The following is a 22,781-nucleotide window of genomic DNA, read 5'->3' on the forward strand; positions in this document are numbered from 1 at the left end:
ATGTTGGTTTTCATAACTTTGAGAACATGGAATCTGTTACAGGTCTACCCTAATAATTAACTTAATTTCAGCAATAAATTTGGAAAAATGAGAGCTTACAAATACTACAGGAGATTATCAAGTGATCACTAGTTAATCTGCATTTTCTCATTCCAAGTGGACCAAATAAAAAAAATAACTGGCTATGTGATGTGAAATCTACTGATGGGTTCACGGAGTTGGCCACCGTCCCTTGGAAAGTGATCGGGAAAATTTTGTCTAGGAAGGTAAAGAACCTGGATTAGAATCCCAATTCTGCCACTACTTAAGCCACATGACTCAAAGCCCATTACTTAACCTTTTTTACAATGCTTTCTTACTTGCTAAAATCTACTTTGCAGGGCCGAAAAACTCAATATATGTAAAGTAACTGGCAGAAGTTCAACAAATGAAAGCCATCATTTTGATCTTAAATGAAAAATTCAGTTTACTATCTTGTTGGCAGTGTACTAAAAAGTAATTGCCCTAAATTCTTGCAACTCAGTTTAAATCCAGTCAACTCCTTGAAGAAATTATAGGTAGTATATAACTCCCCCTCCTTTTGTCCAGGTTTTTAGTAACACCAAAAGCAAACTTTGTTTTAAAATTTATCAACCACCGGGGGTGCCTGGGTGGTTAAGCGTCCGACTTTGGCTCAGGTAGTGACGGTCCATGAGCTCAAGCCTCACGTTGGGGGGTGGGGGGGGGGGGCTGTGCTGTCAGTTCGGAGCCTGGAGGCTGCTTTGGATTGTGTCTCCCTCTCTCTTTGCCCCTCCCCCACTCAGGCTCGCTCTCTCAAAAAACGGGCAAACGTTAAAAAAATTTTTTTTTGATTTATGAACCACCTTGTTCTTTTTCTGTTGGAACTCCTTTCCACTAAAGGTCATAACAACAAGAAAAGAAAAATCAAAATAGGCTTTTGTGTCAAAATATTACACTGGATCACAGGAAATACTGAGCACTTACTACAAGATACTTTTATGAAAATTAGAAAATAGAGTTCATTAACAGCATGAAAATGTGGTAAGTACTCTCAATTCAAACTATCATTATGGAAATAACTACAGTTATCCTTCGCACAACCTAAGAAATCGAATAACTGGCTGGGAATAATACTGCGACTTTTGATGAAAAACTCATTGGCACATTTAAAGCCAATTCAAGAATTTCAACGTCGGCTTCAGAGTGTCCAGAGTGACGTTCTCTCAAGTCCTGGTCCTTCCCCTCTTTCAACTTTCCCTTTAAAAACATGCAAACTGCATTATTAATACGCCCCAGGGAGCAGAGAGGCGCAACGTATGTTACACCAAGTATGGATTTTGACCCAAACCACCGGTCTCTATAGGGTCGGTTCTGCACTGAAAGCATTTGCAAACTCTAGTCCTATCAGTGTCACTTCCCATCCATCTAGATCTCTCCTAGGTACCCGTTTCCTACAGAAGCGGAATACGGGGCAAACGGGCCCTGCAGTACCAGCCGAATAAAGTCCGGGCCCCGAGCACCAACTTCGACGAGGTGGCTCCCCCGCCCGCAGGTGCTGGGAGCGTGGCCCCGGGACAATCTAGGTAGGTAAGGGGCCCCTTTTCTCCAGCGGACTTCAAAAGAAAGAAACAAACGGGGGTGGGGGGTGGGGAGCGGCGTGCGGGAGGGAGAGGGGCTCTACCCCGTGCCCCTGCCTCCATACACGTGCACACTTTTTGTTGCACCCGCTGCCCTCAGAGTCTCAGATTCAAACGTTCCAACGACGTATTATCTGAGTTCCCCTCCCTAAAGGGATATCAAATTGGGCGGGAGTTCCCGCGAACTCTGACCCGCGCCTTCGCGAAGACTTAGGACCAGGAGGGACGACGGGGGAGGGGGTGGTTGGCGCCGCTCTCGAGGGAGAAGCCGCCGAACGCCGTTTCCTGTCCTCTCCTCTCTCTAACACGCTCTCCTGGGGCGGTACCCCTAGCCCGTACTCTCCAGAATCCTCCCGCCGCCAGTCACCTCAGGGCTTCCCTCCGGCCTCCCCCCAGGGACTTCCTCCTCGCGGCCCAACTAGGCCCCAGGACCCGGCGGCGCGCGCGGCTCGGCCTGCAGGCCCCACTAGGCAGGCGAGCGCCGAGGTACGGCTCTGGCCCATTCCCGCCGCCATTTTCCGGCGACCGTCGCTGCCGCGTAGGGGGGACGATCCCGGAGGAGGAGACTGCGCAGGGGCGCACCGGTCTCCGCCGCAGGGCAGGGGGGAGCGTCCGCCGGCACGGAGGGCCGCCAGGATCTTCGAAGCCTCCCCTCGGTGGCCACACCGTCCCGAGCTTAGGCCTCCTGTCGGGCCTCACCGATGAGGCCCTCACCTCACCCCAGATCCCCGCGCTTCTACTTACGCGGAAGAATCCCGCGTCCATCTTGCTGCCTCGCTCGGAGATCGCTCCCTATCCCAAGATACACCGCGCCGCCGCGACGGAGGGCGGGACCGGCAGGGAAAGCCGAGCGCCGGGACGCAGCGCGCGCCGTTCCACCCGCCCCTTCGGCCGACACGAGGCCGCGCCTGCTCAGTGCGGGGAGCACCCGCCACGCGTGCGCATGCGCGCCCAAGGGGGCGAGCCCCTGCCGGACTCCGAGACTCCCGAGTAGCCAGGCCGGGAGGAGAGTGTCGCGACCGCAGCCAATAAGAACGAGAGAAAAAGAGAGAGAGAGAGAGAGAGAGAGAGAGAGAGAGAGAGAGGGAGGCAGAGAGAGAGAGTTGGGTAGCCCCGCCCTGCGAATCCTTTTGTGGCACTGGAGCAGCCTTGTTCGCGCAGCGCCGCTTGACCCATCGTTCGACCCGTAGTGGAGGAGGCCTCCCGCCCTGGGGGCTCCATGGAGCGATTGAAGAGAAAGGCAGTTACCTCAGAGTGACGCGGGCGGCGCGGCCCGCGCGCGGAAGAGAAGCCTGCCGGCCTCTCCTGTCATCCTGGAAGTTGTGACTGTGTTGGTTTTACGAGTCCACGGGTGACTAAGATCGGCTCCCGCCCCGTGGCCCCGGTCTCCTGGGCTTCCTCCCCCGGTCGGCGCACAGCTGCCTCGTTTGGGGAGCTGGCCGAAAACGCAAACGCCCGTCGGAGGAGTTTCGGCTCCGGCCGCCCGGTCACCACGCCGACGGGCAGGAAGCGGACGAGAGCGCCCGGGCCCGGGGCTGCGGGTCGGGCGGGGCTCCGCCGGCTCGCCGCCCAGCGCGGGAAGGCGCGTGTCCCTCTGGCCATATTTTATAAAGTTAGCTCTCCCTGCGCGCTCACGCCCTCCTTGCCCGTCCTGCCCTGGCCCGCATCACGCCCCGCACCGTGTGGATGGCGTTCCCGCGGCTCTGAATGCGAGTGCTGTGCTAACAAAGTCGAGCTCAGGCTCCTCTCCCGATCTTCCAGCTGGTACAGGCAGCTTCCTGCTTGGCATTTCCACTTGGAGAGACATCCCCAACTTAACGTGTCCCGGAACCGAACCCCTGATGCCCACCCTTCCCTTCCCCCTCACTCCTCACGCACCCCCAGAAGACCGACCTGCCCCTCCCAAGGTCCCCCCGCCTCCGTCGATGGCAACATCTTTCCTGTGTTGAGGCCACGAGCCTTGGTGTTACTCCCGGACTTCTCTTTCTCTTTCACCCCGCTTCCAGACTACTGGGAAACCCACTCAGCTAGGATCCTGGCTCGAGGCGCCGTCATCTTTTGCCCGAACCTCCGCACCGGCTTCCTAACTGGTCTCCCTTCTTCTACCCTTGTCACTGAGCATCTTTTCTAAATGCAGCAGTCAGAGTGATCCTATTAGAAACCCTTAGTCATGTCGCTCTTAAGCCCCAAACCTCCCCAAAGTCCCTCATTTTTCTCAGAACAAAGGTTAAAATCCTACCTGATGGCTCCCCTGTTTCTGTGATCCTCTTCCTGGGGCCCTGACACTGCCCACTGCTTGAACTTTCTAAGCTTGCTATTGCCTCACAACCTTTGCACTGGTTGTGACTTCTGCCTAGAACGCTCTACCATCAGATATCTCCTTGGTAAATTTCAGGGTTTTACTCAAGGATCACCTAGTCAATGAGGTCTACCTTGACTATCCTCCTGGAAATTGCTTACACACTCTCTAGAACCCTGATGCCTCTAATCTACTTTGCTTTTTCCCATAGCTTTTACCACCCTGTAATATTTATTTGCCTATCTTTAATGTTGATTGTGTGTTCCCCACACTAGAACGTAAACTCCTTAAAGTCAGGGCGTTTGTCTTTCTTGCTCACTGATGCGTCCCTAGCACCTAGGACAATGTCTGGCAGGTCGTAGAGGCTCAGTAAGATTTATTTTTTAAACTTTTTGTTAATGTTTATTTATTTTTGAGAGGAGGAGACAGACCACGAGCAGAATAGGGCAGAGAGAGACAGAGACACAGAATCGGATGCAGGCTCTGAGCTCTCAGCACAGAGCCGGATGTGGGGGCTGGAACCCATGAGTCATTAAATCATGACCTGAGCCAAAGTCAGACGCTTAACCCACTGAGCCGCCCAGGCACCCCTGCATAAAATTTATTGAATGAATGACAGCATTGTCAAAGCATCAAAGATGGGGAGCTAACCGGCTTCCACAGAACAAGCCAGTTGACCAGGTGGAACTATGAAATCTCACTGTGATCTGTGGTTCTGATCGGTCATTGTGTTTTATCTTTACTCTCTCTGCTCTTGTGCTGCCAATCCCATAAATGTTGCTTTCTTACAGTCCTGCCATTGACCCTTTTTACTTTTTACTCAGCAAAGATGACCTATCTGTCTTCTCTTGGTTCCATGACCATTTCATCTTCCAAGCCTATATATTTGAGACAAATTTCTGCCCCAGACCCATACGTGCAACTTCTTGTTGACATTCACTTGGGACGTCCTATAGGTACCTCACACTCAACATGTCCCAAAATGTCTTCATCTTCTTTCACTTGCCTCAACCCTTTTTTTTCCCATTTTTCAATGAATGAGCCTACCTTTCTATCTGTCATCATTCATACTCTTCAGACTCCTGCCTTTTCATTTCTGTTGCTTTCCTTCTTGCCCCATTGCCTCTTTAATTTGGGTTACTGTCTGGGCCATTGCAGCCACAACCTATTAAGATTTCCCCTCCCTTCAGAGTTGATGTCTCCACCCTATATTGAGAGTGATTTTCTAAGGTGATAGTCTTAATCCTTTCACCCTTCAATTTGAAAACCTTTCTGTGGCTCCCTATTGTCCTCTAGATAAAGCCCAAGCTAGTTATTGTGGCCTACAAAACCCTTTATGATTTGTTTATTGCTCCCTTCTTCAGACTCATCACATGGACCAATCCTCTTCCTGGCCACATCCTTCACTTCTAAGCTGCAGCCACACTGAACTACAGATGTGGTCTAATTATGAGCAGGTTAGGTTTCAAAAGTCAGTTTCTTGTCTGTATGTTGGTAAATCTAGAGTTACTAGGAGGTGACTCATATCACTTCCTCAAACAAACCTTTTCTGACCAGCCTTCTGAAAATAGCTGAACCCTCTCCCCACTCACTCTATCATACCTGGCTTTATTTTTTCTTCATAGCAATTAATAGTATCTGACATTGTTATCTATTTTGTTTACATGCTTACCGTTTTGCCCCCATTAAAAAGAAAAGAAGAAACTATGAGTTTCTTGTTCACCATTAAAGCCTTAGTGTCTAGAAGAGTATCTGCCACATTCTTAGAGCTCAGTAAATATTTGGTGAATAAATGCGTGAGTAAGAGTCAGGACCAGTAACGACAGGCATTTCTACCAATGAGTGAGTCTGTTCTTTGAAATAGTAACCTTTGATTCTATAAGGGGAGTTCACATTGAAAACTCTGCTGAGGCAAATAAGCCTTCTCCCAGCAGGTGCGGTGTAGAAGTACTTGGCAGTGAAGGTATTTGCAGACGCTATCTCCTGCTCACTTTGATGCTGTGCAGATCAAAATGGGTCTTAAAGCCAAGAAGCCATCCCCAGTGAGCCTCTAGTGGTTCTTTGCTAGGTCTGGTCTTTAAGTCCTCAAATATGTCCTGAGCCTCTAAAAGCTAATGGGCAGCCAACCTGAGTGTTGATCCTCTAGGCCCAGAGTCCAAGACTTCTTCATTTCATCAACCACTTTTCCTCATTGTTCATTGATTGCTGTTCCTGATAGAAGTGTTTCACCTGGTCCCTATCCCCTCTGTCCTTTAAAGCCACTGGTCCTGAAGATAACCATCCCTCCAGGAGGTGCATCTTGTGTGATTTTCTCACCCCTTTCAGCTTTTGTTCTCATCTCTACATCTGTCTCTGTCATTTGCTTCTTTCTTTCAGCTCTGCATTTGTGTTTCCTAGATAAAACAGATGAACAGTCTTCACAAAATATCTCAAAAACCAAGTGCAAATTTAGCAAACAAGCCACGGACTAAAATAATCCCATAACTGAAATGAAAATGCCTGATGGATAAAAGCTGATGCGTTTTGCTCTGGAAGGTGTCTTTGAGCACATCAGTGAGTGTATTAGTTACCTATTGCCGAATAACTCCCCAAATTTAGCAACTTGAAACATTAAATATTTGTTATCTATCATGCACTATTTCTGTGCATCAGGAATCCGGAGTGGCTTCTTTGGATGGTTCTGGCTCAAGGTCTTTCAAGAGAATGTAGTCAAGATATTGGCCTAGGTTACAGTCAACTGGGCCTGGAAAATGTGTTTCCAAGAAGGTTCACTCACACGGCTATTGGCATGAGGCCCCAGTTCGTTGCCACAGTGACTTCTCCATAGGCTGTTTGGGTGTCTTCATGACCTGGTAGCCTCCCCCAGAGCAAATGATCCAAAAGAGAGCAAGACAGAAGCCATGGTGTCTTTTAATGCCTAACTTCAAAAGACACACACCATAGTTTCCACACTATCCTATTGGTGACACAGGTTACTCGTAATCAGTTTTGGAGGGGACAGCACAAGAGTGTGGATACTAGCAGCTGCGGATCATTGGGGACCATCTTGGAGGCTGGCTACTGGGATAAGTATTTGTAAGTTGCAAACGTAGGGGCACCTGGGTGGCTCAGTCAGAAGAGCATGCGACTCTTGATCTCAGGGTTATGAGTTTGAGCCCCACGTTGGGTGTAAAGATTACTTAAATAAATAAAATAAAAATAAAAAAGAATATGTAAGTACAAGAGTTTGTATACTTCTAGATTTAGAAAGGATTGCATTCTTTCTCTCTCCTCAGAAACCTTTGCACATATTCTGTTCCCTTGATCCAGAATCACTGTTCCCTCCCTTCCAGGCTTTGCCTTGCTCTCCCCACCTTGTCCCTCTACCTTTAATCCTTTTTAACTAGCCAGCTCTAATTCTTCCTCTAGGGTTTAATTAATTAATTAATTTTAATGTTTATTTTTGAGAGAGAGAGAGAGAGAGAGAGAGAGAGAGAGAGACAGCATGAGTGGGGGAGGGGCAGAGAGAGAGAGAGGGAGACCCAGAATCTGAAGCAGGCTCCAGGCTCTGAGCTGTCAGCACAGAGCCTGGCAGGGAGCTTGAACCCACAAACCACGAGATCATGACCTGAGCCAAAGTCAGATGCTTAACTGTCTGAGTCACCCAGGCGCCCTTCTAATTTAGATGTAATCTCTTCCAGGAAGCATTTCTGGTAGTGGGACTTAGTACTTGCCATCTGAGTTGTTTTGTTTTGTTTTTTTCCATCTAAGTATCTTTTAGGGGGTTGCTGAGCCCCCAAAACCCCAATGGTAGACCTTCCCAAACAGATTCCTCATATTCTACCTATTAGCATATTTTCCATTATATTCTAATCATGTATGTGTTCATCTCTACTCCTACCCCATCGACCCCCTACCACCACACAAAACTCTTTGAAGGTGGGAACTATGTCTCCTCTCTTTATCATCAGTGCCCAAAACAGAGTTTGACAAATAATAGGTTCTAAGTATATGTGCATCAAATACACACTTTGGCCATATGCACAATAGTTGAGTATTCAAAACAATATTCTGCTAAAGCTGAAGATTGCCATCATAGAGCAAACTTTTGGATACAGAATAAACTTGTATCAGGAAAGTATAAAATTTTAACAACAGCTGTAATTACAACTTTATTGTTAAAGTCTTTAGTAGTCAAATTAAGTCTGGCATTACAGTACAGGCAGGAATAATAGCTTCTTGGCACCATAGTGTTCCTGCACTCACTATAATGCACATTAAAAAAAAAAAACAAAAAACAACTCTACACCCAACGTGGGACTCAAACTCATGAACCTGAGAACAAGAGTTGAATGCTCCACTGACGGAGCCAGTCGGGTGCCCCTATGCTGCACATTTTTAATACTAAATGGACACTTTATGATTGCTGAATTTCTCATGGCCGTCTCCATTTTATTTTATTGTCATTCATAGTTGCATGACACTTTTATTTATGGCATTTCCATTCTATAACTAATCAGATTCACTATGAGGTTAACTCTACGAAAGCCAGAAATCTCTTGGCAATAAAGGAAAATAAAAGCTTACTTGAATTTGTCATTAATATATCAAGCTGTCAATAATAATATGAAAACAGGGAGGGGGACAAACCATAACAGACTCTTAAATACAGAGAACAAACTGAGGGTTGCTGGAGGGGTTGTGGGTGGGGGGATGGGCTAAATGGCCAAGGGGCATTCCAACACTTGTTGGGATGAGCACTGGGTGTTACATGTGAGTGATGAATCACTAAATTCTATTCCTGAAATCATTATTGCACTATATGTTAACTAATTTGGATGTAAATTTTAAGAAACTAATAAATGAAAAAATATCAAGCTCAAACTATAAGAGATTTCTAGTTGCTTTTGCATATATAAATATCAGCTATGTAAGACATGGACCAACAGTCTGGGATTTTCCGAATCTCACTTTCTGAGTCTAATACAAGATTCACTAGATGGCGTTCTATCCTCTCAGAAGGAAGAGAGCTATCATAAAGACAACTGTGGTTTGGTTGGGTTTTACTGAGCCCTGACTATGTGCTCACCATGTAGTTCGTGGGTATAACAAGGGGAGTTTTAAGATAGTCCTCCGGGAGCTTATAATATAGCCAGAAAGATAACAGCAACAGGCACATGTAATAACAACAGTGTAACTGCCTGCTTTGCTTTCCATCACGTAGAAAGTTCCCCCACAGATGTTATATTCAGGCACTGTGTTGGCATATTAAAAAAAAAAAAAAATTGTTTAATGTTTATATATTTTTTGAGAGGGAGAGAGAGAGATAGGAGAGAATGAGCGGGGGAGGTGCAGAAAGAGAGAGGGAGACACAGAATCCGAAGCAGGCTCCAGGCTCGGAGCTGTCAGCACAGAGCCCGAGGTGGGGCTCGAACTCAAGAACTGTGAGATCATGACCTGAGCCGAAGCCGGACGCTTAACCGACTGAGCCACCCAGGTGCCCCTGTGTTGGCATATTTTTTTAATTTTAATTTTAATTTTTACTTTAATTTTTATTTTTTTATTTAAACATTTTTTTTAATGTTTATTTTTGAGAGAGACAGACATGAGTGGGCGAGGGTCAAAGAGGAAGACGCAGAATCTGAAGCAGGCTCCAAGCTCCGAGCTGTCAGCACAGAGCCCGACTCGGGGCCCGAACTCATGAACCGTGAGGTCATGACCTGAGCCGAAGTCGGACTGAGCCACCCAGTGCCCCTGTGTTGGCATGTTTTTAAAAGAGTCAACCATTTACTTTCTTTCCTTTCCCCTGTCCTTGGGCAGCCAGGAGTGTCTGAGGAATATCACATGTATCCCACCTGGTGTTGGCGGGGAGGTGCTCTTAGCCTGTACTTTGCCCTCAGCTTGCCCCACGATCCCGCGTCAGAGATCACAGTCATGCAGGACAGAAGTCTCCTTCAGTTTACGGATAACTTAGTAAACGGCAAGAAAAGGACAATCTTATCCATAGCCTATTCTCCAGAAACCTGTAGACTCCGTTTCCTGGAGGCCTCATATCACCCTCATCAAGATGGAAGGGGGTTTAGGTGCTTGCCACGGTGATGGGAGAAACAAAGGCAAATGAAAAATCAAGTTCCCTTACTGCCTACAGCCCATCGAGGAGTCCTTGAAACAGGCAGAGTGACCTCCCTCTAGGAGCTCAGCTGCCTCGATGATGACACCTTGCTAGGGGCAAAAGGGAATCTTGGCTTAACATTATCCTGATGCCCCCAGGATCCCGTGAGTGTCCCTAAACACATAAAAATTCCTTTGCAAACCTCCTTTATCATTAGCCCCCAAGTATATATTGGCAATTATACTCCAGGCATATGGCCCCTGATATACATCTGAAGGGTCTCATGACTGAGGTTTCACTAAACAGTAATAAATGACATTTTCCTAACAACACCTACCCCCTCAAGGTCCTGGAAACCTTGTTTCCAAAATTCCTTTGAGACTTATGCTATCCCTAACCGCCTCCCAACCTGAAGGTGTGTAATCAGTCACCCTTCACAGCCTCGGTGCAGCTCTATCTGTCCTGTCCCCCGTGCTTTTCTTTTCTTTTTTTTTTTTATTTATTTTTAATGTTTATTTTTGACAGAGAGAGAGACAGAGCATGAGTGGGGGAGGGGCAGAGAGAGAGGGAGACACAGAATCCAAAGCAGGCTCCAGGCTCCGAGCTGTCAGCACAAAGCCCGACGCGGGGCTCGAACTCAAAGACTGCGAAATCATGATCTGAGCCGAAGTCGGACGCTCAACGGACTGAGCCACCCAGGCGCCCCAATCCCCCGTGCTTTAATAAAATCACCCTTTTGCACCAAAGACGTCTTCAAGAATTCTTTCTTGGCCGTCAGCTCCGAACCCCCACCATCACCCCAAAAACCCCATCATTAGTGCTTTAAACGCATTAGCTAACTCAGTCCTAACAATAATACCTCGTAGGCTGTTGCGGGCTGAATTGTGTCCCCCTACCCCACATTCACATGTTGAAGTCCTCAGCCGTTGGTACATCATAATGTGACTGTATTTGGAGATAGAGTCTTTAGAGAGGTAATTAAGTTAAAGTGATGTCACTAGGTGGGCCTTCATCCAATACGACTGGGTCCTTACGTGAGGAAATCAGGACACAGACACACGACAGGAACACCATGCAAAGGTGCAGGGAGAACGCGGCCAACTACAAGCCAAGGAGACAGGCTTCGGAATAAACCAACCCTGCTAACACCTTGACCTTGTACTTCTAGCCTCCAGAATTGTGAGAAAATAAATTTCTGTGGTTCAAATCGCCCAGTCTGTGGTCATCTGTTCCAGCAGCTCTTGAAAATTAATACATCGCTATCCCAATTGTAGAAATGAGCAGAAGGAGGCCCAGGAAGGAGAAGCGCGTTGCCTAAAATCACACAGCCCGCATACGACAGAACTCACTTTTAGGGTTTGGTCTGTCTGCTGAGAGTTGGGACCACGACATCACTAATGGCTTATCTGTAGGCGTTTAAGCAAATAGCTGGAGGAGGGAATGTAGCCGGTCATCAAATGCCTCCCAGTCTGCGCCCAAACCGGGTGAAAGAAAGGGAAAGCCAGAGGGGCTTGGGTGAATTTTCTTTGTGTCAGGCCCTGGACCATCAGGGCAGTAGTGGCCCTAAGCGATCAGTGATTCAAATCATTCTTGACTGCATTTAAAATGAGCAACAACTTGGAGTGCCTGGGTGGCTGACTCAGTTAAGCGTCCGACTTCGGCTCAGGTCATGATCTCATGGCCCGTGAGTTCAAGCCCCGCATCGGACTCTGCGCTGACAGCCCAGACCCTGGAGCCCGCTTTGGATTCTGTGTCTCCCTCTCTCTCTCCGCTCCTCTCCCTCTCACGCTCTGTCTCTCTCTGTCTCTGAAAAATAAACAAGCATTTATAAAAAAATTAAAAGCCAACTTTTTGTTCTTAAATTCTTAAAATGTCCATTGACTTTAAAGCATGTTTGCTTGTCCAAAGATACCACAGAGTAAAAAAGACAAGTTGCAAACCGGGAGAAGACATTTGTGACAATGTCACTGTAGCTGAAAAAAGATTCGTAGGTAGAATCCGCTCTTTCAAAACGGTCACACGCCAGTAAGGAAAAAAGCAGACAACCCAATGGAAAGATGGGCAAAGTCTTGAACCGGCCAGCATTCCACAGAAGAGTCTATCAACCTCTTTAGCGATCTGGGAAATGCAAATCAAGATCACAAGATGCCAATTGGTATGGACTGGACTACTTCTTCCACGTTAAGAAGTCTGGTGCAGTATGTTTTTAAAATGGAATTTCAAAGGAAATGGAATGGAGTACAGGTGCATGGCACAAAATAGGTAAAACTTTAAAATTGACTGGAAAGGGACACCTAGGTGGCTCAGTCAGTCGCGTGTCCGTCTTCGGCTAGGCCCGTGTCTGGCTTCAGATCCTCTGTTCCCTTCTCTCCCTGCCCCTCCCCTGCTTGTTCTCTCTCTCGCTCTCTCTCTCAAAAATAAATAAACATTAAAAAAATTAAATTGAGACTGAAAAAAACAAAACAAGTTGCAAAAGACTATGCACAGTGTGAGCTCATTTATCAAAAAATGAAAAGAAAAAGCTAGCAAAACTCAACAACGTACTGTTTTAGGGAAGCATGCCCTTACGACAAAATTATTTTTAAGGTGAGGAACGTTCAGGAAAGTGGTTCCCCCCGGGGTCAGAATGGAGGAGGAGATAGGGAAAGAACACAGAAGTAAATTATTAAACAGTATTGGTAATGCTCCAACTCTGGAGTTGAGTGGAGAGTGTTCAGAGCCATTTTTTTTTTAATGTTACATATTTTATTTGGTATTTTACAAATATAACACAGTATAGCAGGGGTGGGGGAAACTCCTGGCAATACGGTTAGATTGTTGACAGAAGGACTTCTTAAGAGCTGCTGTGCAAAAAGACAATGGAGTAATAGTCCAAAGTAATGGAGGAAAAGAACTCTGAAACTAGAATTTTATCTCTAGTTATACTGTCATTTAAATACTCGAGTAAAATAAATATTTACTCAGGGCCTCAGAAATGTTGCCACATAAAAACCTTCTTTGAAATCACTCCTAAAGAAGAGAACTGAATGCAGAAGAAAGCAATGACATATGGGGGGGGGGGGGGGTGGTAAAGGCGAATAAATGACTTAAACAATTTTATTAGTGTCTAAAAACTTGAACTCCTCCCCACCCCACCCCCCCAAAAAATCTAAAATATCACAGATTCTAGAACTAAAACTCTAAGTGCCCTTTCTTGGTAATCAGAGAAATTCAAACAAAAGTAGCAATTAGATAATATTTTATAACCATAATATTGCCAAAAAATTAGAAACCCAAGATAATTCAAAGGGCCCATAAGGATATGGAGGAAACAGGGTATTTTCCACGAATTGCTGATGGAGGTAGAAACTGTGTGTGCTTTTGCCCTGTTTATACCTGGAGGTAGAAACTGTGTGCCTTTCTAAAAGGCAGGCCTTCTGGCTGTACTTAGTCAAATTAAATATAATGTGTGTTCTATGACTCAGCAATTCTACGCCAAGGCATAAAAATGTTCCCCCTTCTCCACCCCCATACCAAAAAGACCTCACATACAGATGAGTAAGGGTGTATATTTGAGAATGTTTCTCTTATTTTGTGTGTGTAGTTGGATCTGGAGGCAAACTGTGTAAATGATGGATGAGAAGGGGCGCCTGGGTGGCTCAGTGGGTTAAGCATCCGACTTCAGCTCAGGTCATGATCTCCCCGTCCGTGAGTTCGGCTTAGGTCACGATCTCACAGTCCGTGAGTTCGAGCCCTGTGTCAGGCTCTGTGCTGACAGCTCAGAGCCTGGAACCTGCTTCAGATCTTCTGTCCCCTGTCTCTCTGTCCTTCCCCTGCTCACTCTCTCTGTCTCTCTTAAAAAATAAATACATACAACTTAAAAAAAAAAAAAAGAACACTGTATTTTTTTAAAGGCACATTCATTCATTCAATTATGGATTCGTTAAGTATTTTCTCATTATTTGTTATGTGAGGCACCACCCTTGACATTGGGAATACAGCAGCAAACAACAAAATTCTGGTTTTTATGGAGCTTCTATTGCAAGAAGACAGATAATCAGGAAAAATTAATGAGGTACACGAGACGGACACTGTTGATGAACAAGATGTACTGTTTTGACAAAGGGTGGCCATGAAAGTCCTCTCTGATAAAGTGACCTTTGAGTCTGCTTTGAGAGGAGGAGCCACACTGTGGCTATGTGGAGGAGGAGAATTCCAGGCAAAGAGAACAGTAGGTGCAAAGGTCCTGAGATGGGCGTGTGTTTGACATGTTTTAGAAGCATTAAGGAGATCAGTGTGTGGCTGGAGTGGAGTGAGGGAGGGAGGTACAGGAAGTGAGAGAGGTTATGGTGGCTGGGATTTTGCTTGGAATGAAATGAGAATCCCTTAGAGGCTTTTTAGCAGGGGATTGAAGCAATCCAGCTTAGATCATCGTGGTTACTGTGCAGAGGCAAGACTAGAGGCCAGAAGAGCAGGGAGGAGGCTATTACAGTGACCCAGGACAGAGGTGATGGTGATTTAGAGTAGGGTTATGGAAAAGATGTCAAAGGTGAAAGGAAAAGAAAAGAGAAGAAAAGAAAAGAAAGAGAAGAAGAGAAGAGAAGAGAAAAGAAAAAAAAGAAGAAAAGAAAGAGAAAAAAAAGAGAAAAGAAAAAAAAGCTTCAGGAGAGTATCTTTAAGGACTAGGGATAGGGAATACCTCTTGAAACAAGATGGTTTTAAAAGTGCTAGCCATAAAAAAAAAAGACATTGATAAATATGACTACAGTCTGTTCATCAAAAGATACCACAAAGAGGAAAAAGACAAGTTGCAAAGTGGGAAAAGATACACAATTTAAAAATAGAGCAGATGATTTACTAATGGGTGGGTGTGAGAGAAAGAAAAGAATCAGGGATGTGGCTGAGGGTTTGGGCCTGAACAACTGGGAGAACCGAGTTGCTCTTCACAGGATGGGAAAGACTGGGGAGAAGTAGCTTTAGGTGGAAAAGCAAGAGTTTGCTTTGGGCTGTTTGAGATACGCGTTAGATATCCAAGTGGCGCTATTATGTGGTTCATTGGCCATTTATGTCTAGAATCTGGGGAGAGGTCCGATGATGCTCAGTTGAGAGTTGCGGCATATAGATGGTACTTACATCACGGGATCAGAGGAAGTCACCAAGAGAGTGAGGACAGACGGCAAAGAAGTCTGAGACCAAGCCCTGAGGCGCTCGTCATTCAGAAGTTAGGAAGGTGGGGGCACCTGGGTGGCTCAGTCAGTTGGGCGCCTGACTTCAGATCAGGTCATGATCTCACGGTTTGTGGGTTCAAGCCCTGCATCGGGCTCTGTGCTGATGGCTCAGAGCCTGGGGCCTGCTCGGACTCTGTGTGTCCCTCTCTCTCTGCCCCTCCCCCACTTGTGCTGTCTCTCTGTGTGTGTGTCTCTCTCTCTCAAGAATAAATAAACATTAAAAGAAGAAGAAGAAGAAGAAGAAGAAGAAGAAGAAGAAGAAGAAGAAGAAGAAAGGAAGGAAGGAAGGAAGGTGGTGAGGAGCCAGCACGGGAGATGGGGAAGGAATGGTCACTGAGGGCAGAACTAAGAGAGGCAAGGGTCCTGGGGGCCAAGTGAGAAAGTATTTCCAGCAGGAAGGAGTGATAGGCCATCCCTCATCCTGCTGTGAGTAGAGGAGATGAACAAGGAGTAGATCTGGCAAGGATAATTTCTGTTTTTATTAAAACAATTTTTTTTAATGTTTATTTATTTTTGAGAGAGAGAGCACGGGCGGGGAAGGGGCAGATAAGGAGGGAGGCACAGAATCTGAAGTGGGCTTCAGGCTCTGTGCCGACAGCTCGGAGCCTGGAGCCCGCCTCGGATTCTGCATCTCCCTCTCTCTCTCTCTCTGCCCCTCCCCTGCTTGTGCTCTGTCTCTCTCTGTCTCTCAGAAATAAATAAGTGTGTAAAATATTTTTTGTAAATCTCTTTCACTTTCAAGTGACTACCAAGGCAAGAACTGGAAAGCTGCCAAGAAGGAATAAGTTGGTAATTACATTTCTCGGAGATCAATTAAGGCATCACAGCATTCTTGAAGGGGCCCCACTAAAATTCATTCAAGAGGAGATTTTGAGCCGGGAGGGAACGCTCTCTGACAGTGCCTGGGCTGTCCCCAGACCGAGGGGTTCATATCACTAGAGATCTGAAGGTCAGTCATGTTTCTACCTGCTTCACCCAAACGTGGGCTGACTGTCAGAGTCCGGGACAGTACTATCTGTTCAACCACAGCAGTTTTCTTCTTTGCCAGGAAATTTTCTGTGCAGGGAATGGGTGTCTTGGGACAAAAGGCTACAGAGCTGACACAATGCCCCTGCTGTGTGCTCCCATCCAGTGGGCCCCAGGCCATTCCTGGAGACATTTTTGTTGGGTTACTGCACACCCACGAAGAGCTACTTAAAAAAGGGAAAAGCACAAAGCTTTACAATTAGAGGGCTATTTAGAAAAAGCATTTAAAAACTAACAGATACACAGATGCGCCTGTTGCTTCTTGCAATGGACTCGAAATTGTTCTCCCGGCCTCCAGTCTCTCCCACGCCAACCCATTCTGCACACTATAGCAGGATTAGTCTCCCGAAAGCACAGATCTGATCTTGTCACTCCAATGCTCAAGCACCTTCAATGGCTCCCCGCTGCCTTTAAAATAACCACGCATTGAAGATCCTTCATACTGGAACCTCTCTTCTCTTCCCCGCCCATCTCCCACTGCTCGCTTGGACCTGTGCTAGGCTAAAGCTTCTCTGCAGCAGGGTTCTCGCTCTCTCTTTCTAAATTTCCACTCTTCCCTGGACTCACTCCAGTTCAATCTTTTGCTCTTAGTTTACATGTTATTTCTTCTGGGGAGCTCCGCTCCCTACCTATCAAACTCCGAGCTGAACTAGGTACTCCAGCGAGAGGCTTCTATAAAACCCTGAAATTCCTCCTGTCGCAAAACTGGTGGTTCCAAATTGTATTCGTCTGCTTAATTGTTTGTCTTCCCTGCTACACGGTAAGTTCTGCGAGGTCAGGGACCATATCCATCTTGCTTACCGCTGGATCTCCAGGCTCTGCTATGGACTCATGAATGCAAGCAATCAAGAAAGAGCAAGTGAACTGAACAGTCTTCCTTGACGCCCAAGTTTTTCTTTCCCCTACCTGACCATTCCTGTCCATAAAATTCCTACCCAAGCCACATGTACTCAGTCCCTTGATTCATGAGAAAGTTCATGCTGCAGTAAAGCACAGGAAGAATGGTGTTCTCAAAAAACATTTCTGGGTCAATAGGACGTCTATATGGAAGAAATGAATCTCGACTTTACCTTGCACACACACCAAAATCAATTTCAGGTGGACTGTATATTTAAATAGGAAAAGTAAAGTACTAAGACTTTTGGAAGAAAACGTATGGGAAAAAAAAATCTTCAAAACTTTAGGTAGGCAACGATTTCTGAAACAGGATACAAAAAGTCCTTAAACAGGATACAAAAAAGGAAAACACTGGTAAATTATCATTCACGTTAAAAACTTATTTTCATTAGGGGCGCCTGGGTGGCACAGTTGTTTAGGCGACCAACTTCGGCTCAGGTCATGATCTCGCGGTTTGTGAGTTCGAGCCCCGGGTCGGGGTCTGTGCTGACAGCTCAGAGCCTGGAGCCTGCTTCAGGTTCTGTGTCTCCCCGTCTCTCTACCCTTCCCCTGCTCATGCTCTGCGTCTCTCTGTCTCTCAATAATAAACGTTAAAAAAATTTTTTTAAACTTATTTTCATTAAAACACACCAGTAAGCGAGTTAGCAAGGCAGACACAATAGAGAAATAACAATCAACAGAACCAAAAGTCAGTTCTTTATAACAGTTAATAAAATTGACAAACCTTTAGATGAACTAAGAAAAAAAAAAGGCTCAAATTACTAAAATCAGAAATGAAAGAGGAAACATCACTATTGATCTTTCAGAAATAAAAAGAATTAGAATACTATAAAAAATTGTATGCCAACAAACTAGCTACCTGGAGGGAATGGACAAATTCCTAAAAAGACATGAATTACCAAACTGAAGAAGATATAGAAAATCTGAATAAATCTACAAGTAAAGTGATTGAATTAGTAATAGTAATTAAAAAATGACAGCAACAACTTCCAACAAAGAAAAGCCCAGACCCAAATAACCAGATGTCCTCACTGGTAAATTCTACCAAATGTCTAAATAATTAACATCAACCCTTTCAAAAAACAGAAGAGGAAACACCTGCCAACTCACTCTGTGAGGACAGTATTATTCTGGTCCCAAAACAAAGACACCAGAAGAAAATTATAGACAACATCTCTTAGAATACAGATGCAAAAATTCTCAACAAAATACTGCAAAAAGGATCTAGCAACAAACATATAAAAAGGATCTTACACCACGATTGAAATTTATTCCAGGAATGGGAGTTTGGTTTAACATATGAAAATCCATCAATGTAGTATATACGCCATATTAATAAAGGACAAAAACAATACAGTCATCTTACAGATACAGAAAATCATTTGACAAAATTCAACTCCCTTTCCTGATAAAAATACTTAAGCTAGGAATACGAGTAAATTTCCTCAATGTGACGACGGCCATCTATGAACACAGCTAACATCATACTTAATGGTGAAAGACTGGCTGTTTTCCCCCTGAGACCAGGAAGAAGACAAAGATGTCTGCTCCCAATCCCTACATTCAAAATAGTACTGGAAGTTTTAACCAGAGCAGTTAGGCAAGAACAAGAGATGAAAAGCGTCCAAACTGTAAAGGAAGAGGTAAAATGATCTCTATTCACAACGGCATGATCTTACATGTAGAAACCCTAAAGATGTTACACAAAACACTATCAGAGCTAATAAACAAATTCAGCAAAGTTGCAGGATATGAAATCAACACACAAAAAACCAGTTGGATTTCTACACACTGGCAATTAACAACCTAAAAAGGAAATTAAGAAAACAATTTCATTTATAATAGCATCAAAAACAATCAAACACTGGGATAAATTTAACAAAATGAGTGTAAGACTTACACAACGAAAACTACAAATTTCATTGAAAAAATTTAAAGAAGACCAAAATAAATGGAAAAGCATCCCATATTTATGGATCAGAAGGTTTAATAGTATTAAGATGGCAATACTCCCCAAAATGATCTACAAGCTCAATGCAGTCCCTATCAAAATCTCAGCTGCCATTTTTGAAAAATTGACAAGCTAATACTAAACTTCATGTAGACATGTAAGGGACCCAGAATAGCCAAAATATCTTGGGCAAGAAAAAAAAAAGTTGGAGGACTCACCCTTCCAGATTCCAAAACTTGCTACATATCAAGACAGTATGGTACTGGCATAAGAATGGAAATATAGATCAATGAAATAGAATTCAGAGTCCAGAAATAAACCCTTGTATTTATGGTCAATTAATTTTTGACAAGGATACCAAGTCAATTAAATGGGGCTAAAATAGTCTTTTCTTTTCTTTTTTCTTTTTTTTTTAACGTTTTTTTTTAATTTATTTTTGAGACAGAGAGAGACAGAGCATGAACGGGGGAGGGGCAGAGAGAGAGGGAGACACAGAATCGGAAGCAGGCTCCAGGCTCTGAGCCATCAGCCCAGAGCCCGACGCGGGGCTCGAACTCACGGACCGCGAGATCATGACCTGAGCTGAAGTCGGCCGCTTAACCGACTGAGCTACCCAGGCGCCCCTAAAATAGTCTTTTCAACAAATAGCGTTGGAACAATTGTATATCCATGTGCAAAAGATGAAACTGAATACCTGTCTCACACCATATACAAAACTTAATTCAAATTGGGTCATATCATTAATTTAAGAACTAAAACCATAAAAGTCTTCTAAGAAAACATAGGAGTAAATATTCATGACCTTGGATTAGGCAGTGGTTTCTTAAATACGATACCAAAAGCACAAGTGACAACAGGAAAAAAAGATAAATTGAGTTTTATCAAAATGAAAAACTTTTGTGCTACAAACGTGAAAGTTAAAGAAAGTGAAAAGGCAACCCACAAAATGGCAGAAAACGATCGCAGATCATAAATCTGGTAAGGGATTTGTAACCAGAATATATAAAGATTTCTTAAAGGTCAACAATATTCATTTAAAAACCCCAAATAACCCAATTTAAAAATGGGCAAAGGATCTGAATAGGCCTTTCTTCAAAAGTGATATAAAATGGCCAATGTGCATATGAAAAGACACCATTAATCTAAACTAAGACATCATTAGTCATTAGGGAAAATTCAGGTTGAAATCATAATGAGATACCATTCCATAACCACAAGTACGGCTGCAGTCAAATAAAAAAAAGATGGACAATAAAATGTTGGCAAGGATGTGGAGCTGTTGGAACCCTCATAGGGCTGGTGGAAACATACTTCGGAAACCAAGTTTGGCATTCTCTTAAAAGATTAAACAGAGTTATCCCATAATGCAGCGATTCTACCGCTAAGGTAAATGCCCGAGAGAAATGAAACGTCTACACCAAACTTGTAAATGAATGTCCACGGCAGCATTATTCACAATAGCAAAAAAAGTAGAAACAATCCAAATGTCCGTCACCTGGAGAGTGGATAAACAAACTGTGGGATAGCCGTATAATGGCATAAAATTCATCCACCGCAAGGAATGGAGTCCTGTTTCATGCCACAACATGGATGGATCTCGAAAACATTAAGCTGAGTGAAAGAAGCCAGTCATAAAAGGGCACATATTATATGACTGCATTTATATGACATGTCCAGAATAGGAAAGTCCATAGAGACAAAACGTAGATTAGTGGTTGTCAGGGTCTGGGGAGAGGGGACAATGGGAAGTATTTGCTAATGGGTATGGAGTTTGTGATGAAAGTTTTCTGGAATTTGATTCGTGGTGATGGCGGCACAGCTCCGTGAATACACTCACAACCACCCACTTGTATATTTTTAAAGGGTAAGCCTGATGGCATGCAAATTATATCTCAATAAAGCTGTTATTTGAAAAATGGTAACGGGGGCACCTGGGTGGCTCAGGCAGGTAAGCGTCCAACTTTGGCTCAGGTCACCATCTCACGGCTCACGGGTTGGGCTCTGGGCTGACAGCCCAGAGCCTGGAGCCTGCTTCCGATTCTGTGTCTCTCTGCCTCTCCCCATGCTCCAGCTCTCTCTCCCCCTCTCTCAACAATAAGTAAACATTAAAAATTTTTTTTAAAAATCCTACCCATTCTTCCAGGTCCTTTTAAATACTTCCTCGTTGACAGTCACAAAGTCTCCGAGATACATGTGATCGGAGGCAACTCTACCTTGTCTACATAGCACTCTGTGGACCCCTTGATCACTTAGCCTCAGCCGGAAGCATGTGTAAGGAAAGAGCGAGAGCTTTGAAGACCCGGGTCCTCGTGCCAGCCACTTCCGAGGTGGGTGGCCATGAGCAAGCCACACAGTACTTAGGTACAAGCAGCAGGAAGGGAGTGCTGATGTAAGCAGAGGAGGGAATGAGCAAGTTGCTGGAATTTCCAGAAGGCTAGAACCTTCACTGGTATGTCAGGTATGGTGCCTAAAGTCATACTAAAGAACCAGTTTGGGGGCGCCTGGGTGGCGCAGTCGGTTAAGCGTCCGACTTCAACCAGGTCACGATCTCGCGGTCCGTGAGTTCGAGCCCCGCGTCAGGCTCTGGGCTGATGGCTCGGAGCCTGGAGCCTGTTTCCGATTCTGTGTCTCCCTCTCTCTCTGCCCCTCCCCCGTTCATGCTCTGTCTCTCTCTGTCCCAAAAATAAATAAAAAACGTTGAAAAAAAAAAAATTAAAAAAAAAAAAAAAGAACCAGTTTGGTACAGACACCGTGGCTGCTGTGGTCAAACTAAGCTCACGTGGCCAACTCCGTGGACACTGGCCTGGACTCAAGAATGAGGCTGCCGTTGCCGCCAGAACCCCTGATGTGGCGGCCTCTCGCAAGGCCGCGTGCCAACACACCAGCCCAGAGCATATGTCGCACGAGGCGTATCCCTGGATGTCACCAACTTCTCGATTCAAAGTCCACGGCGGGAGTGCCCCCGATCGGCAAGGCCTGGGCGCTGTGCCCTCACCCTAGCAGCAGGGGACTCCAGGAAAATGAGTGTCTGTCCTCTACAGCTTTAGCAGGAGGTGTTCTTGCCTCTTAAAGTAGTGGACGCTCCAAACGCAAGAATGGCCACCAAAAGAGTGACACATGTCCACGGCATCACCCAATGACAAGCTACCTCCCTGAGCCCGTTTCCTTATCCAAAAAAATAGAAATAATGATGGCTCCTACGCATGGGAGTTGTGTTTAGAGGAGCTGGTGGGTATAAAATGCCTATATATATATATATATATATATATATATATATAGGCACACACACACACACACACACTCATATACCTGGTACACATTAGGGAGGAGCTCAATTAACAGTAAACATCATTATTAGATAGGACTTAGATTGCATTCTTATATGTCTACTTCTCTCTCAGCGGTCCCCAAACTTTGACACCTTAGTTCGTCTCGTGTTTAACAGCAGGCTTTCAAATGAGATTCCTTTTCTAATAGTTAATCAAATTAACGAGTTTCCTAACTCACGGAAGGCCTGGCAGCCCACCCTTTCCATCGGCCTTTAGGAGCGACGGCACAGTTTCAAAACAGCTCAGGCTTCCCTGCAGAACCCTATTTACAGTGTCAGGGAAAGGGAGTTCCTAGGAAAGGTATTTGTTAACTCTAAATGAAATCGAAGTCAACTCAAGGAATG

The 22,781-nt window shown here is 45.0% G+C and overlaps 1 protein-coding gene across 10 annotated transcripts in view; it reads right to left on the reverse strand.

Moving 5' to 3' along the window:
• The window catches only part of SRRM1 (serine and arginine repetitive matrix 1), a 31,550-nt gene extending 29,038 nt beyond the window's left edge, over nucleotides 1-2,512 (reverse strand). For all 10 annotated transcript variants that reach the window (XM_053898797.1, XM_019461829.2, XM_053898796.1 and 7 more), the window contains exon 1: nucleotides 2,382-2,512. In XM_053898797.1, the coding sequence (XP_053754772.1) occupies nucleotides 2,382-2,402 (21 nt within the window). In that variant the 5' untranslated portion in view covers nucleotides 2,403-2,512. The remainder of the gene's footprint in view (nucleotides 1-2,381) is intronic.
• Nucleotides 2,513-22,781: the final 20,269 nt, after the last annotated feature.

The sequence above is a fragment of the Panthera pardus genome, unplaced genomic scaffold (assembly GCF_024362965.1).
Source record: "Panthera pardus isolate Hobbes unplaced genomic scaffold, ASM2436296v1 HiC_scaffold_11, whole genome shotgun sequence".
In the NCBI taxonomy this organism is placed as follows: domain Eukaryota; kingdom Metazoa; phylum Chordata; class Mammalia; order Carnivora; family Felidae; genus Panthera; species Panthera pardus.